This window comes from Cherax quadricarinatus, chromosome 7, assembly GCF_038502225.1.
Source record: "Cherax quadricarinatus isolate ZL_2023a chromosome 7, ASM3850222v1, whole genome shotgun sequence".
NCBI lineage: Eukaryota > Metazoa > Arthropoda > Malacostraca > Decapoda > Parastacidae > Cherax > Cherax quadricarinatus.
In genome coordinates this window covers 58404821-58423825 of record NC_091298.1, presented here as the reverse complement: position 1 = coordinate 58423825, position 19005 = coordinate 58404821, and the positions used below count along the sequence as shown (strand labels likewise).

The following is a 19005-nucleotide window of genomic DNA, read 5'->3' as shown; positions in this document are numbered from 1 at the left end:
AGGAACCTTCCTTGAGGGGTATTATACCTAATAACATACGTGTAAATTATCTAGGAAAACCCAAAAAAGTCAGTGATTTATTTCCAGTGATAGTTGTTATTGCCCGAAATGCACTACATAATAGTGGTTTATGTACCTAACAATATTTTATTACACGTAAACTACTTTACTGTATACTGCAGAAAAGCAAGAAATTTGTATTTGTATTAATATTTATATTTGTGTTGTGAGTGAATGTTGCGGCGGCCACAGTGTTTACCAGACGCCGCCACAACACAGTCATGCCCAAGTGAGTTTTATCATATTTGTCTCTTGCTGACTGAGTCTGAATGCTGCCAGGCTCACATATGTGTAAAATTATGGACAATGCTTCCAGCTGTTCTTTTAGATAAGTGAGTGATCTCCTGAGAGCCAGTCATGAGGACTTATACGAACTGTGTGTGTGTGTGTTTTAAATGCATGGTAGCCGAGGCATTATTTACCACTTTAGTTTTGGGTTTGAAGTTCTTGCAAGTGTTTTGTTTTAAGGGACTGCGGGACCTTGATGCTGGCGATGACCCATGATCTGAGAAATTAGAGATACACTTCTCTTCCTTGAATCAAACCTCATTACCCTTACGGGTTTAGCGCTTCTCCGTGAATAATACAGTAATCACGCACCTCTTTTATATTTCTGAATATAATAATATTTTTATTTCGTGTCATTATCTTGTAGGGGTCAAAGTTCTGCTAAGATGAGGTTTAAAGGCATTTTTGACATAATTGCTTAACATCTTCCTATTCTAAATTATGGGATCAGATAATTCATAGTTCCATTTTAATAAATTACCAACCTTACTTCCTCGATAATTCACTGACATCTGTGATTTTTGAAGTCATTAACTACCAGACACTAACTTAACCCAACTCAAACCCTCTCCAGGTATAACCTAAACTTCACGGATGCCTTTAAGTAAGTTTATTTAGGTACAGGTACACATAAATACAATTACACAAATTATCATACATGTTAACATGTGTTAATTACTTTGGATAACCCCCCAAAAAAGGTCAAAGTGGTTATTTCTACTGGGGTTCTTGAGGATGTAGCCCGGTCTCCTACCAGGCCTCCTGGATCAAGGCCTCAGCATTAGGCTGCTTGTTCTGGTCACAATCCATCTTCCAAACCAAGCCTGGTTTGTCAGTAGCTGATTTGAAGAATTTGTTAAATTCTCCCCAAAATCATGTTTGATAACTTGTTTTTATACTTTATTAAGTCAGACAACCTCCCTCCTGGGCACATGTATGAATGAGTGAGAATTGAATCCACCTAGCATGGGCCAATAGGCCTATTGTGGTATTTGTTTTTTATGTCCTTAATTCTCCTTATAATGTTAAATGAAAAAAATCTTAAAAGAATTAGAAAAGGATTTACAGAAGATTATGATATAATTTATAACTTGATTTGAGAACTGATGTGTTAATTATGTACACAAGGCTAAGTAAGTAAGTAAGTAAGTTTATTCAGGTATACACAAATACAGTTACATAGAATTATCATACATAGCAGCATATGTGTAGAGAACCTGGGATAACCCAAAAAAGTCAGACAGAGTGACTTATTTCCATTGGGTGGGTGGGTGGGTGGGAGGCCGGGTGGGTGATTGTATTGGTGGAATACAAAGACCAATATTCCCACTGCATTTACCTCCCCTGGGAAGCCATCTCTTCTTTGATGTTAATTTCTGATGATGGAGTGTCTCACAAGAGGGTGCCGCAATAATCTTGAAATAAATATATATATATATATATATATATATATATATATATATATATATATATATATATATATATATATATATATATATATATATATATATATATATATATATATATATATATATATATATATATATATATATATATATATATATATATATATATATATATATATATATATATATATATATATATATATATATATATATATATATATATATATATATATATATATATATATATATATATATATATATATATATATATATATATATATATATATATATATATATATATATATATATATATATATATATATATATATATATATATATATATATATATGTATATATATATATATATATATATATATATATATATATATATATATATATATATATATATATATATATATATATACAACACACACATATATACATATATACACATACACATACATATACATATATGATACAACAAATACATACAGTCGACATACATACATACATACATATACGGACACACAGGCCAAAGTGGCCATGAGTCTCGAACCAGGAACCCAAATAGCATTGGATTTTCAGAATTCGGGTTTTATAGCGCTAGTCGAGGCTAAATTTTTGCGTTAAAATGTATCACTAGTCGGATTTATCATTAATCGATGCCATCGCTGGTCGAGGGTTGGATAACCCAGGGTAGGGAGTGTTAGCCAGCCAGGATAACCCAGGGTAGGGAGTGTTAGCCAGCCAGGATAACCCAGGGTAGGGAGTGTTAGCCAGCCATGATAACCCAGGGTAGGGAGTGTTAGCCAGCCAGGATAACCCAGGGTAGGGAGTGTTGCATACCGGGTACCGCATTGTTTTCTTGATTTTCAGAATTCATAACTTTTTTTCTGTCACCCCTCCATTACCCCCCAAAAATGGTTAAATTACCCCCAGGGGGTAATTTACCCCCAGTTTGGGAATCACTGGTCTAGATCATTGCCTATGAGTAAGTCAACGCCCTGAATAGGAAAAGTTTCACTGGATATACCTACCGACACAAAGCCAGTATAGGTTGGTGTTTGGATGTATATCCTGTGAAGAGGCACTCTTATAATGGCGTCTCCATAGGCTTCTAATAAGACATCTAGCTTTGTGCGAGTCATATCACTTACAGGAAGTATGTCCTGCTTCAACAATGTTAAATAACTTCCAGTATCACGGAAGGAATTAATTTCAACTAATTGAGTCTCGTCTATTTCAACTTTCACTTTAGCAAAGTAGGGACTCATAGCTGAGTGAATATCTTTTTCTGAAACAGCTCTAGTATTTAGTCATCTAGAATGACTACTGATTCGTTCTTGTGAACCTTGTTCAGTACTAGGGTTCAGTTTCTTTTGAGTTGTCGATGAAGATATTACCTGAGTTGGGATATTGAGACGTCTCGGATAGAAAACCAATATATCATCAACGTATCTTAGCCAGGTAACGGTGTTGGCGCGGGGGCGATCCGGACGACGCTGCAGAAGGCGAGGGCGCGGGGAGGCGTGGGTGGGGGGTTGAGGGTGAGGTGGTCTCGAGGGCGAGAAACCAGCTGCCAGTACCACGGGGACTGAACCAGCTGCCAGTACCACGGGGACTGAACCGGCTGCCAGTACGACGGGGGCTGAACCAGCTGCCTGTACCACGGGGACTGATATTTGAGTTACTTTCAGCATAAAATTCAATTCCATCAGTAATTCTGATAAAAAAGTTTGAAAATCCATGAATTTTAGCTAAAAAATCAAACATCACCTTAATATCCTCCATTGCATAAACCTTATAGGTAAGTCTTGGAACGGAGTGACTTCCAGGACTTTGAACTCTGCTTGGAGAAAATTGTGGCCAGAATGTGTAGAAGAGATGGGTTTTGAAGGGTTTGGGCTATTGCTACTTTTTTTTTTTTTTACAGATGTGATAGTAACATATTCATGCCTTAGTTATATCAAGAACAGTATTGGTTAGATTGTACAGTATTTATTATCTATAAAATGTGTGTGGTCTTGTAAGGCTGAACTTATAGGCACCATTCTTTGACATTCCATGTAAAGTTGATTACTGGGGAACATATTTTCTTCAGGTAGGCTTTTCAGTATTTTTCGACCTTTTTATTTGCATAAAGTTTCTGCTTTTTGGGGGGGAGGTACTTTTTTGTGTAAAATATTCAGAATTTTTTTAGTGTGGTTGCCTAGATGAAACACTACTTGCCTGATATTGTGCTAGATAGAGGTACAATATGGGTGGCATATAGGAAGAAGACATCAGTTACTGTATAAATAATGGTTTGCCTCTTCATATGTGTGATGTAAAGCAGCAGTGCTTGTGGGATCTGATAGTGAGGTGTGGGCTACCCCTTTATATATCTTCCTTTGATGCTTTACTTTCATTGTTCCTTGATAATGTGAGTAGTCACGAAAGCGCTTGGAACTTCTCTATTCTTTCACAGTGGTTGTTTTGCATATATATATATAAATATATATAAATGTATATAAATATATATAAATATATATAAATATATATAAATATATATAAATATATATAAATATATATAAATATATATAAATATATATAAATATATATAAATATATATAAATATATATAAATATATATATATATATATATATATATATATATATATATATATATATATATATATATATATAAATATATATATATATATTTTTTTATTATCACACTGGCCGATTCCCACCAAGGCAGGGTGGCCCGAAAAAGAAAAACTTTCACCATCATTCACTCCATCGCTGTCTTGCCAGAAGGGTGCTTTACACTACAGTTTTTAAACTGCAACATTAACACCCCTCCTTCAGAGTGCAGGCACTGTACTTCCCATCTCCAGGACTAAAGTCCGGCCTGCCGGTTTCCCTGAATCCCTTCATAAATGTTACTTTGCTCACACTCCAACAGCCCGTCAAGTATTAAAAACCATTTGTCTCCATTCACTCCTATCAAACACGCTCACGCATGCCTGCTGGAAGTCCAAGCCCCTCGCACACAAAACCTCCTTTACCCCCTCCCTCCAACCTTTCCTAGGCCGACCCCTACCTCGCCTTCCTTCCACTACAGACTGATACACTCTTGAAGTCATTCTGTTTCGCTCCATTCTCTCTACATGTCCGAACCACCTCAACAACCCTTCCTCAGCCCTCTGGACAACAGTTTTGGTAATCCCGCACCTCCTCCTAACTTCCAAACTACGAATTCTCTGCATTATATTCACACCACACATTGCCCTCAGACATGACATCTCCACTGCCTCCAGCCTTCTCCTCGCTGCAACATTCATCACCCATGCTTCACACCCATACAAGAGCGTTGGTAAAACTATACTCTCATACATTCCCCTCTTTGCCTCCAAGGACAAAGTTCTTTGTCTCCACAGACTCCTAAGTGCACCACTCACTCTTTTCCCCTCATCAATTCTATGATTCACCTCATCTTTCATAGACCCATCCGCTGACACGTCCACTCCCAAATATCTGAATACATTCACCTCCTCCATACTCTCTCCCTCCAATCTGATATTCAATCTTTCATCACCTAATCTTTTTGTTATCCTCATAACCTTACTCTTTCCTGTATTCACCTTTAATTTTCTTCTTTTGCACACCCTTCCAAATTCATCCACCAATCTCTGCAACTTCTCTTCAGAATCTCCCAAGAGCACAGTGTCATATATATAGATATATATATATATATATATATATATATATATATATATATATATATATATATATATATATATATATATATATATTTTCTTATTCTTTTTAGTAATCTTTACAGGAAAAGGGGTTACTAGCCCATTGTTCCCGGCATTTTAGTTGACTTTTACAACACGCATGGCTTACGGAGGAAAGATTCTTATTCCACTTCCCCATGGATATAAAAGGAAAAGTAATAAGACCAAGAACTATTAAGATAAAATCAAAGAAAACTCAGATGAGTGTGTATAAATAAACATGTACATGTATGTGTAGTGTGACCTAAGTGTAAGTAGAAGTAGCAAGACATACCTGTAATCTTTCATATTTATGAGACAGACAAAAGACTCCAGCAATCCTACCATCATTTAAAACAATTACAGGCTTTTGTTTTACATTCACTTGGCAGGACTGTAGTACCTCCCTGGGTGGTTGCTGTCTACCAACCTACCTGACGATCTGTTGGAGTGTGAGCAGGGTAATATTTAGTGAAGGGATTCAGGGAAACCGGTTATTTTCATATAGTCGGACTTGAGTCCTGGAAATGGGAAGTACAATGCCTGCACTTTAAAGGAGGGGTTTGGGATATTGGCAGTTTGGAGGGATATGTTGTGTATCTTTATACGTATATGCTTCTAAACTGTTGTATTCTGAGCACCTCTGCAAAAACAGTGATTATGTGTGAGTGTGGTGAAAGTGTTGAATGATCATGAAAGCATTTTCTTTTTGGGGATTTTCTTTCTTTTTTGGGTCACCCTGCCTCGGTGGGAGACGGCCGAGTTGTTGAAAAAAAAAAAAATATATGTATATATATATGTGTGTGTGTGTGTGTGTGTGTGCGTGTGTGTGTGGGTGGGTGGGTGGGTGGGTGGTCACACATGCTGGTACTGTACAGTATGTTTGTCAACCTATCATGCTTGGTTTATAATGCAGAAGATAATTATATTCGTTACAGGTATAAGGTTTAATTTTTGTTGTTTTTGTAAGAAAATTTGCTAATACAGTATCATTTTACTACATTAGAAAATATGTTTAAAATTTAAAGCTAACATCTCATTTGTTTATTGCACATTTCAGATACTACTGTGATTACTGTGACACATACCTCACACATGACTCCGTAAGTAGTGCAGATAGTAAAGCTGATGTTTGTAGATTACTGTATACTGTTTTAACCAAGTTGGGTGATTGAAATGTAATTTACTTTGTTTTAAATAGTAAATATTGCTAAAGACTAATATGCAATATAACTAAAATTTTTGTGATATTTGAGTACTGTAACTCAATCTGTAATCTCAATGTACTCTTTGCAAAGACATAAAATAAATAAATAAATAAATAAAAACTCTAAAGAATTAATGTACATAAAAGATTGTAGATGGAAAATGGGAAATTCTTCCATAAAAGCATTATCAGTTATTAATAAAAAATGAGGCATTTAAAATTTGGCATTAATGTATGTCCATCTTGACTAAGCACCCTTGAACTGGAATAGAGGCAAGTTAATTGTAGAATGTGCAAGAAAAGCCTTCATAAATTACATCGTAGCTGAATATGAATTAATGAATACAGTAAAACAATGGAATTGATTGAATAAAAATAAAAAGTGTAAAAATGTCTGTGTAATGCTGAGGTTCACAAGATGTGTGGACTAAGCTACAGTACAGTAGTATATGAATACAGAGAAAAATGTTTGATTTAAATGGCTCATTGATTGCCCCTGTGAAAGCACAGTATGCTAGAGTGGAAGAAAGCAGGGGCAAGAAGCCTTCTTGGCTGGTTGGTGTGAGAATTGAGATGCTGTCTATGTCTGATATGAATATGAGGAACAGGATGGGGTGAGTACTATGCCTTGTGGAACAGAGGTTTTTACTGTGGCAGCCTCCAATTTAACTGTTTTACTACCACTGCTCTTATTTGCATTAGTTATTTGTGAATGAGCTCATTGTGTAGCATTCAAAAGGAATGCAAGTTTTATTCAATTTATCACACTGGAAAGCTGACAGTGGATGATTTCATCTATGGTTCTGAGGCTCATTGCCTCTGCAGTCTGGCATCAGAGAATTCCTCATCAATTGGAAAGAACGTGTATACTACAGTATTACAGAAATAGGAGTTAAGAAATGCAGGACAGTAAAGCAAAACATATTGTGGATGTAAGTAACATTTGTAATTTTATTTTGTGTTTTCATGAGACGAACAAATTATGTGAATGCAAAGCATTTATCAGGCATCCAATCCATACTCATGAAAGGATCGTAACTCAGTACTTTTGTAATCTTGAGTTTTGTACAGATTAGTTAGGAGCTTAGATAAGCAGATCATTATCACAGAAAAGTTGTCTACTAACACATGTTTTAATTTCTTAGTAAGTGTCCTTTTATTGTAAAATATTTTCATTTTATGTACATCAGAATACCTTATTTAATAAGAATTATTGCTAATAGGGTGCACATCATTTTATCTAAATATTAATGTTTTGTGTACATTTATGTACATTTTAATTATGTAATATTGGGCTTATTTTGCTTCTGGTTTGGAGCATATATTTATATTTCTTTGCAATACAGTAATTTACAAAATGCATATATTTTGAGCATTGAAACTATGGTCTATCTCAATCATTGTGTTGACCTCTAACCATTAAAATAATGGTAAAAGTTTTGCTGTATAGTATGTACATGCTTTATACCCTTTCTGTAAAAATAATTTTGTTGGCTACTTATATTGATTTCTAGATCTTTGTAGTCTCAACTTTAAATACACTGAAACACTGTCAGTATTTTTTCCTTTGTACAGTACTGTGTAATGTATAATTATCCAAATAATAGTTAAAATGCATTACAGTATTTTATATGTGCTCACCTTTAGGGAATTTTTTCTTTTATTTTATACATTAGCATAAAAGGATCCATTGTATTCATCAAAGCTACTTTCATTCTAATGTAAACACTTGCATAAACAGACAGATAGATGTTTGCTAAACAGAAAGCTTAATGTTACAGCCCTCAGTACGGAAGACTCACTGCCAAGGACGAAAACACAAAGAAAATGTAAAGATATATTACCAAAAGTGGATGGAGGAGCAGGCTCAGTCTTTGATTGATGCAACAAGTTAGTATATTGGTGCAGTTTCCTTGCTTTTCTTGAGCATCCTGATGATCATACTATCACTCGAATATGAACTTTATTTTTTAATTGTTGTTGATGCCTTTATGGCTTGGTGTGTAAGCACTCTTGAATTTCTTGAAAACAAATACTCGAGAATAGCAAAATCCCAAATTATGATTATATATTTTTGTTTAATATTTAATATTATTATTATTTTCTTTGTTTTGGGTCTGTTTTGAAATTTATAGCAAAAAAAAGCTTAATTATGATCTTGACCGACATCTTTTCCAGCCGCTGCATTCAAAGCAGGGAAGATACCTAAGGGAGCAGCAATTCCACCACCAGCCAACATGCAGGGTAAGCTCATGGTGTTGACTCATGTGAGATACTGTATCTCGTTTTTATTATATGGTCTTCTGTTTTACCTTACCCATACAAGTTTTCCTTATTTTACACCTCTCAACGAGCTTATTACTTCTGGTAACTGTGTAAGAATGATGAATATAGTGATTTAATTTAAAAGTAATTTATAATGTACATAATGTACTGTATATTCTTATTGCAAAGGGGGCCCAGGAGGTCCAGGTGGGCCAGGAGGTCCTGGGGGTCCAGGGCCTCAGAGCATGGGTGGGCCAGGAGGTCCTCCAAGAGGTCCAGGTATGGGGAACATGGGACCACCAGGCATGGCTGCTGCAAACATGCCAGGCAACATGGGTATGCCCCCAATGGGTCCACGAGGACCCATGATGGGACCACCAATGATGGGCGGCCCTCCAGGTCCAGGCATGCCACCAGGCATGATGCCAGGTAAGAAATTTCTGTGTGTATCTTTTGCTACTCAAGTGTATCCTTGTTCTAATTTAAGGCAATTATTTTTTTCAGAGATGCCTGCTAGGAAAGGAAAGAAAGCTACAGTATTAGTATAGATCTGTTTCGCTAGTTCTTAAGTTATTTTATCATAGATAGTAGTAGACTTGTCATCGGATGAGTGTATGAAGGACAAGGTAGTCCATAGAATTTATGAAGAAAAAAGGGTGGGTAGTGCATTGAGATATCCGTGGAGACAAAGAACGTTATCTATGGAGGCAAAGAAGGGAATGTATGAGAGTATTGTGGTACTAACACTCTTATATGGGTGTGAAGCATGGGTTGTAAATGCTGCAGCAAGAAAGAGGCTGGAGGCAGTGGAGATGTCATGTCTAAAGGCAATGTGTGGTGTAAATATTATGCAGAGAATTCGAAGTGTGGAAATTAGGAGGAGGTGTGGAGTTGCTAAAAGTATTATTCAGAGGGCTGAGAGGGAGGTTGTTGAGGTTCTTTTGTCATTTAGAGAGGATGGAGCAAAATAGGATGACTTAGACGGTGTATAAACCTGTAGTGGAGGGAAGGAGGGGTAGGGGTTGTCCTGGGAAAGGATGGAGAGGGTAAAAAAAGGTTTTGTGTGCAAGGGGCTTGGACATACAGCAGGCATGTGTGAGCATATTAGATAGGAATGAGTGAAGACAAATGTTTGTTGGGACTTGTTGAGCTGTTGGAATGTGAGCAGGGTAATATTTTGTGAAGGGATTCAGGGAAACCGGTTATCCAGACTTGAGTCCTTGAGGTGGGAAGTACAGTGCCTATGGGGGGGGGGATATTTACTGTATGGAGTGACATCTGAACTGTAGTATCTGTGTAGGCATTGTACTTCCCATTTCCAGGACTCAGGTCCAGCTAATCAGTTTCCCTGAATCCCTTCACAAAATATTACCCTGCTCACACTCGAACAGCTCGTCAGGTCCAAAAAACAATTTGTCTCTATTCACTCCTTTCTAACACGCTAACACATGCTTGCTGGTAGTCCAAGCCTGTCACCCACAAAACTTCCTATACCCCCTAACTCAAACCTTTTTGAGGATGACCCCTACCCCACCTTTCTTCCCTTACAGATTTATACGTTCTCCAAGTCATTCTATTTTGTTCAGTTCTCTCTAAATGACCAAACCACCTCAACAACCCCTCTTCAGCCATCTAACTAATACTTTTAGTAACTCCACACCTTCTAACTTCCACACTACGACTTCTCTGCATAATATTTACATCACACATTGCCCTTAGACACGACATTTTCACTGCCTCCAGCCTCTTCCTTGCTGCAGCATTTACAACTCATGCTTCACACCTATAAAATAGTGTTAGTACCACTATACTCTTGTACATTCCCCTCTTTGCTTCCATGGATGATTTTTTTTTTTGTCTCCACATATACTTCTACTTACACTTAGGTCACACTACACATACATTTTTTTTTTTTTTTCAACAAGTCGGCCGTCTCCCACCGAGGCAGGGTGACCCAAAAAAGAAAGAAAACAATTTTCTTCTTCTTATTCTTTTTAGTAATCTTTACAGGAAAAGGGGTTACTAGCCCATTGTTCCCGGCATTTTAGTTGACTTTTACAACACGCATGGCTTACGGAGGAAAGATTCTTATTCCACTTCCCCATGGATATAAAAGGAAAAGTAATAAGACCAAGAACTATTAAGATAAAATCAAAGAAAACTCAGATGAGTGTGTATAAATAAATGTGTACATGTATGTGTAGTGTGACCTAAGTGTAAGTAGAAGTAGCAAGACATGCCTGTAATCTTGCATATTTATGAGACAGACAAAAGACATCAGCAATCCTACCATCATGTAAAACAATCACAGGCTTTCGTTTTACACTCACTTGGCAGGACGGTAGTACCTCCCTGGATGGTTGCTGTCTACCAACCTACTACCTACACATACATGTACACATTTATTTATACACACTCATCTGAGTTTTCTTTGATTTTATCTTAATAGTTTTTTTTTTTTTTTTTTTTTTCATCAAACCGGCCGTATCCCACTGAGGCAGGGTGACCCAAAAAGAAAAACAAAAGTTTCTCTTTTTAAATTTAGTAATTTATACAGGAGAAGGGGTTACTAGCCCCTTGCTCCTGGCATTTTAGTCGCCTCTTACAACATGCATAGCTTACGGAGGAAGAATTCTGTTCCACTTCCCCATGGAGATAAGAGGAAATAAACAAGAACAAGAACTAGTAAGAAAATAGAAGAAAACCCAGAGGGATGTGTATATATATGCTTGTACATGTATGTGTAGTGTGACCTAAGTGTAAGTAGAAGTAGCAAGACGTACCTGAAACCTTGCATGTTTATGAGACAAAAAATGGACACCAGCAATCCTACTATCATGTAAAACAATTACAGGCTTTCGTTTTACACTCACTTGGCAGGACAGTAGTACTTCCCTGGGTGGTTGCTGTCTACCAACCTACTACCTACACATACATGTACATGTTTATCTATACACACTCATCTGAGTTTTCTTTGATTTTATCTTAATAGTTCTTGGTCTTATTACTTTTCCTTTTATATCCATGGGGAAGTGGAATAAGAATCTTTCCTCCATAAGCCATGCGTGTTGTAAAAGTCGACTAAAATGCCGGGAACAGTGGGCTAGTAACCCCTTTTCCTGTAAAGATTACTAAAAAGAATAAGAAGAAAATTGTCAAAGTGGGAAGTCTGAATGTGCGTGGATGTTGTGCAAATGATAAGAAAGAGATGATTGTGGATGTTATGAATGAGAAAAAGCTGGATGTCCTGGCTTTAAGTGAAACAAAGCTGAAGGGGGTGGGAGAGTTTCAATGGAGAGGAATAAATGGGATTAGGTCAGGGGTTTCAAATAGAGTTAGAGCTAAAGAAGGAGTAGCAATAATGTTGAAGGATAAGCTATGGCAGGAAAAGAGGGACTATAACTGTATTAATTCAAGGATTATGTGGAGTAAAATAAAGATTGGATGTGAAAAGTGGGTTATAATAAGCGTGTATGCACCTGGAGAAGAGAGAAGTGTAGAGGAGAGAGAGAGATTTTGGGAAATGTTGAGTGAATGCGTGGGGAGTTTTGAATCAAGTGTGAGAGTAATGGTGGTTGGGGTCTCAGTAGTAGTAACCAGTTACCAGTAACCAGTGTACCAGTAGATGACTCACTACCAACCGTCTCTGCCTGAGTCACTGTTTGTATTCATTGTGCTGACCACAGCAGTATTCAAAGACCCCCTCACATATGGGTACAGTGGGCGGCCAGTCAGTTATACGAGAGTGAGCAAGGAGATAGGCAGGCTGTTGGGCGCTCTCCACATTATCCGTAATTATACGTACTACGAGCCTACGTGAGTATTACTTTACCCTATCCACGTATCGAACTCCCACATGATAGGGGATTTCAATGCTAAAGTGGGTAAAAATGTTATGGAGGGAGTAGTAGGTAAATTTGGGGTGCCAGGGGTAAATGTAAATGGGGAGCCCTTAATTGAGCTATGTGTTGAAAGAAATTTGGTAATAAGTAATACATATTTTATGAAAAAGAGGATAAATAAATATACAAGGTATGATGTAGCACGTAATGAAAGTAGTTTGTTAGATTATGTATTGGTGGATAAAAGGTTGATGGGTAGGCTCCAGGATGTACATGTTTATAGAGGGGCAACTGATATATCGGATCATTATTTAGTTGTAGCTACAGTTAGAGTAAGAGGTAGATGGGAAAAGAGGAAGGTGGCAACAACAAGTAAGAGGGAGGTGAAAGTGTATAAACTAAGGGAGGTGGAAGTTCGGGTGAGATATAAGCGACTATTGGCAGAAAGGTGGGCTAGTGCAAAGATGAGTAGTGGGGGGGTTGAAGAGGGTTGGAATAGTTTTAAAAATGCAGTATTAGAATGTGGGGCAGAAGTTTGTGGTTATAGGAGGGTGGGGGCAGGAGGAAAGAGGAGTGATTGGTGGAATGATGAAGTAAAGGGTGTGATAAAAGAGAAAAAGGTAGCTTATGAGAGGTTTTTACAAAGCAGAAGTGTTATAAGAAGAGCAGAGTATATGGAGAGTAAAAGAAAGGTAAAGAGAGTGGTGAGAGAGTGCAAAAGGAGAGCAGATGATAGAGTGGGAGAGGCACTGTCAAGAAATTTTAATGAAAATAAGAAAAAATTTTGGAGTGAGTTAAACAAGTTAAGAAAGCCTAGGGAAAGTAGGGATTTGTCAGTTAAAAACAGAGTAGGGGAGTTAATAGATGGGGAGATGGAGGTATTAGGTAGATGGTGAGAATATTTTGAGGAACTTTTAAATGTTAAGGAAGAAAGAGAGGAAGTAATTTCATGCACTTGTCAGGGAGGTATATCATCTTTTAGGAGTGAAGAAGAGCAGAATGTAAGTGTGGGGGAGGTACGTGAGGCATTACGGAGAATGAAAGGGGGTAAAGCAGCTGGAACTGATGGGATCATGACAGAAATGTTAAAAGCAGGGGGGGATATAGTGTTGGAGTGGTTGGTACTTTTGTTTAATAAATGTATGAAAGAGGGGAAGGTACCTAGGGATTGGCGGAGAGCATGTATAGTCCCATTATATAAAGGGAAAGGGGACAAAAGAGACTAAAAATTATAGAGGAATAAGCTTACTGAGTATACCAGGAAAAGTGTACGGTAGGGTTATAATTGAAAGAATTAGAGGCAAGACAGAATGTAGGATTGCGGATGAGCAAGGAGGTTTCAGAGTGGGTAGGGGATGTGTAGATCAAGTGTTTACATTGAAGCATGTATATGAACAGTATTTAGATAAAGGTAGGGAAGTTTTTATTGCATTTATGGATTTAGAAAAGGCATATGATAGAGTGGATAGAGGAGCAATGTGGCAGATGTTGCAAGTATATGGAATAGGTGGTAAGTTATTAAATGCTGTAAAGAGTTTTTATGAGGATAGTGAGGCTCAGGTTAGGGTGTGTAGAAGAGGGAGACTACTTCCCGGTAAAAGTAGGTCTTAGACAGGGATGTGTAATGTCACCATGGTTGTTTAATATATTTATAGATGGGGTTGTAAAGGAAGTAAATGCTAGGGTGTTCGGGAGAGGGGTGGGATTAAATTTTGGGGAATCAAATTCAAAATGGGAATTGACACAGTTACTTTTTGCTGATGATACTGTGCTTATGGGAGATTCTAAAGAAAAATTGCAAAGGTTAGTGGATGAGTTTAGGAATGTGTGTAAAGGTAGAAAGTTGAAAGTGAACATAGAAAAGAGTAAGGTGATGAGGGTATCAAATGATTTAGATAAAGAAAAATTGGATATCAAATTGGGGAGGAGGAGTATGGAAGAAGTGAATGTTTACAGATACTTGGGAGTTGACGTGTCGGCAGATGGATTTATGAAGGATGAGGTTAATCATAGAATTGATGAGGGAAAAAAGGTGAGTGGTGCATTGAGGTATATGTATAGTCAAAAAACGTTATCTATGGAGGCAAAGAAGGGAATGTATGAAAGTATAGTAGTACCAACACTCTTATATGGGTGTGAAGCTTGGGTGGTAAATGCAGCAGCGAGGAGACGGTTGGAGGCAGTGGAGATGTCCTGTTTAAGGGCAATGTGTGGTGTAAATATTATGCAGAAAATTCGGAGTGTGGAAATTAGGAAAAGGTGTGGAGTTAATAAAAGTTTTAGTCAGAGGGCAGAAGAGGGGTTGTTGAGGTGGTTTGGTCATTTAGAGAGAATGGATCAAAGTAGAATGACATGGAAAACATATAAATCTATAGGGGAAGGAAGGCGGGGTAAGGGTCGTCCTCGAAAGGGTTGGAGAGAGGGGGTAAAGGAGGTTTTGTGGGCAAGGTGCTTGGACTTCCAGCAAGCGTGCGTGAGCGTGTTAGATAGGAGTGAATGGAGACGAATGGTACTTGGGACCTGACGATCTGTTGGAGTGTGAGCAGGGTAATATTTAGTGAAGGGATTCAGGGAAATGGGTTATTTTCATATAGTCGGACTTGAGTCCTGGAAATGGGAAGTACAATGCCTGCACTTTAAAGGAGGGGTTTGGGATATTGGCAGTGTGGAGGGATATGTTGTGTATCTTTATATGTGTATGCTTCTAAACTTGTATTCTGATCACCTCTGCAAAAACAGTGATAATGTGTGAGTGTGGTGAAAGTGTTGAATGATGATGAAAGTATTTTCTTTTTGGGGATTTTCTTTCTTTTTTGGGTCACCCTGCCTCGGTGGGAGACGGCCAACTTGTTGAAAGAAAAGAAAAATATACTTCAATGCACCACTTGCCTTTTTTCCTTCATCAATTCTACTGTTAACCTCATGCTTCATAAACCCATCCACTGACAAGTCAACTCCCAAATATCTGAAAACATTCACTTCTTTACTCCCTCCATCTAATGGGGTTTCTTCTATTTTCTTAATAGTTCTTGTTCTTCATTATTTCCTTATATCTCCATGGGGAAGTGGAACAATTCTTCCTCTGTAAGCCATACGTGTCGTGGGAGACAACTAAAGTGCTGGGAGCAAGAGGCTAGTAACCCTTTATCCTGTGTAAATTACTAAATTTATAAAGAAAAACTTTTTTTTTTTTTAAGTCACCCTGCCTCGGTGGGATATGGCTGGTTTCTTAAATAAAAAAAAAAAAAAACTGTACTGATACTCTTTTGCTTGTTTATCCCTTGGTGTTAAGCAAATCTTTGTATTTCAGGTATGCGACCTCCAATGGGTGGTCCCATGGGGCCAATGATGATGGGCCCTGGTGGAATGAGACCTCCTATGATGGCTGGACCTCCACAAATAAGACCATAGATATTTTTATAAACTTGTGGTGGAGTCTGAAATTTTATACATGAGACTTTTTGAGTTGGGTGACCTCAGATTTTAGAAGACACTTGTACAATATTTGGATTATTGAAATATAACAGACAGCTTACTGTGCATTATTAATGCATATATGAATAGGAGAACTCTTGCTTATAACACTTTTCAAGAGTAAACCCTATGGAGTTTGCTTTATTTATCTTAGTGACATTGAATTACCAGTACAATGGGTTCACACTTATGATGTTAATTCGTCCAAGAAATTTTTTTTGTAAGTTAAGTGCTTGGAACACTGAACCAATTTTTCCATAGACTCCCATGTTATAATTGGAACTGCACTCCTGAGCCATAATATTCTGTATCCACTTTTGGTTATTAACCAAGAATCTTAACCCACTCTTTTTACCTTCAGTGTTCTTCCTTATTGCTTACAAATAGCATAACATTGTTAAATTAATTTATATGTTACCTATACAGAACAGAGCTACAATACAGTATACAGTACATGTGTAATGGTAGAAGCTGGACTGTCTCCCTCTTTCTCATTCTCGCTCATATATTTTGACCCACTCTTATATCTAACATGATACTCTTTACATATGCTCACCCCCTTCCTGCTGTCATTGAGTATAGTGTGGGAGGACTTGACTGACATGTAGTGGTGGGCAGCAACTGGACCACTCTCTCATTTTCTCTTACTCTCTCATCTCTCAAGCTGCTCACCACTTCCTCAGCCATTAAAAACATGAACTGCACACTTTCATAAAAAGAGCATATACAGATTACCAATGCATTTGATAATTTTTTTTTAATTCAGTTTTAAAATCATAAATATTAAATTGTAGTTCTTGACCAGTCTGTCAAACAAATGCCAGCTGTCTATGTGCATTAAATGAACATACAAAGTATGAATGCTTTTGGTAAAAAACAATGAGAATTTATTTGCAATCATTTCTGTTTAAATATTTGTAATGATCATAACTGCAGATTGACCCTTGGGGGTTTAGCACTTAGTTATGATTGTAATAATAATAACTGCAGTTCAGCCAACATACATAAGTAATTAACTGGTTACCAAGTGCAAATATTGTAAGTGCAAAACATTGTAAGTCGTAATATCTCAAGTTATAGATCTACTGTACAACTATTAATTTGTATTGACAAGCCCGATACCATGGGTTATGCGGTACAGGTTTTGATACTTATAGGTATGGTAGTTGAGAGTTTTGTATTTTGTTTATTGTATTTGCTTGTTAGTTTCTTATAAAGTTTCAAATGTTTAATTTTATGAGAAACATAACATGCATCTTGTACCATACCTTTTTTAAAGTTGCCATCATATTCTGTTTCATAGTGTAGCTTCCCACTGTGTGGGTTAGCTGCAGTAGAATTTATTTGTAATATTGTATTGTAGACAGTTATTGTATTGTAACTGCAAGTAACCAAAGTAACATCTGGGCAGTATGAAAACGATACCCTGCTTTACCCCAGAAAATAATTCATATGGTAAAATGCATATGAATGGTTGTGGTTACTATAAATAGAAACCATCCAAAGTTTTAAATGGTATAAAAAAATTGACATTTTATGTGGTTTTTATATTCCTTTAGTTTGCATAAATATGAATCATAGCTATTTGCAGTGTACTATAGTAAGAAAAATCCTCAAGGATATGGAAAGAAAATAACCATGAATAGAAATTAATAAAAAAAGTTACCATAGACTAAAAGGAAAATGCTAGAATATATGGAATAACAATATCAAGGATGAGTTTTTTTTTTTTTTTTTTTTTTTTTTTCCAACAAGTCGGCCGTCTCCCACCGAGGCAGGGTGACCCAAAAAAGAAAGAAAATCCCCAAAAAGAAAATACTTTCATCATCATTCAACACTTTCACCACACTCGCACATTATCACTGTTTTTGCAGAGGTGCTCAGAATACAACAGTCTAGAAGCATACACATATAAAGATACACAACATATCCCTCCAAACTGCCAATATCCCAAACCCCTCCTTTAAAGTGCAGGCATTGTACTTCCCATTTCCAGGACTCAAGTCCTGGATGAGTACATGAGAAATATGGTTTCGTGTATGAAAGAGTACTAAAAGTTTCTATTATGGTTTGGGTATTAGTGTGCAGTATGTGAGGAAGAATATAGAATTGGTATAAAAGCTCTGTGTGAACCTATACGAGTTTAGATCTGAGAATAAGATAAAGCAATTATAAAATTGGTAAAGGATTTGTAGATCAAAAGTTTTCACTGGAAAGAAATAGCAGTGGTTTTGTAAACCTGTGGTGTACTAGGGTTGTAAGTTAAAGAAAAACAAAAGAAATTAATGTTTTAAAAGTAAACTAATTTTTTCATTATTATTTTATATGCATAGGGTCTTGGAAAGAGGCATGGAGTTAAAAGATAAAGAATCACACATAAAGTGGGAGTTGTCACAGTTGCTCTTTGCTGATGACACTGTGCTCTTGGGAGATTCTGAAGAGAAGTTGCAGAGGTTGGTGGATGAATTTGGTAGGGTATGCAAAAGAAGAAAATTAAAAGTGAATACAGGAAAGAGTAAGGTTATGAGGGTAACAAAAAGATAGACGATGAAAGATTGGATATCTGATTGGAGGGAGAGACTATGGAGGAGGTGAGTGTATTCAGATATTTGGGAGTGGACGTGTCAGCGGATGGGTCTATGAAAGATGAGATGAATCATAGGTCTATGAAAGATGAGATGAATCATAGAATTGATGAGGGGA

At 36.9% G+C, this 19005-nt stretch overlaps 1 protein-coding gene across 2 annotated transcripts; it reads left to right on the top strand.

Moving 5' to 3' along the window:
• Positions 1-175: 175 nt before the first annotated feature.
• snRNP-U1-C (small ribonucleoprotein particle U1 subunit C) lies at positions 176-17837 on the top strand. Of its 2 annotated transcripts, none has more exons than XM_053774087.2 (6): positions 176-289; positions 6575-6617; positions 8503-8611; positions 8900-8965; positions 9176-9415; positions 16139-17837. In XM_053774087.2, exons 1-6 carry the CDS (start codon positions 282-284, stop codon positions 16237-16239), a joined length of 567 nt encoding a protein of 188 aa, XP_053630062.1. In that variant the 5' UTR covers positions 176-281; the 3' UTR covers positions 16240-17837. The 2 variants fall into 2 exon arrangements, with proteins under 2 accessions (XP_053630062.1, XP_053630061.1); XM_053774086.2 differs by lacking the exon at positions 176-289 and adding an exon at positions 352-392 and having other exon boundaries at positions 16139-16384.
• The last annotated feature ends 1168 nt before the right edge of the window (positions 17838-19005 follow it).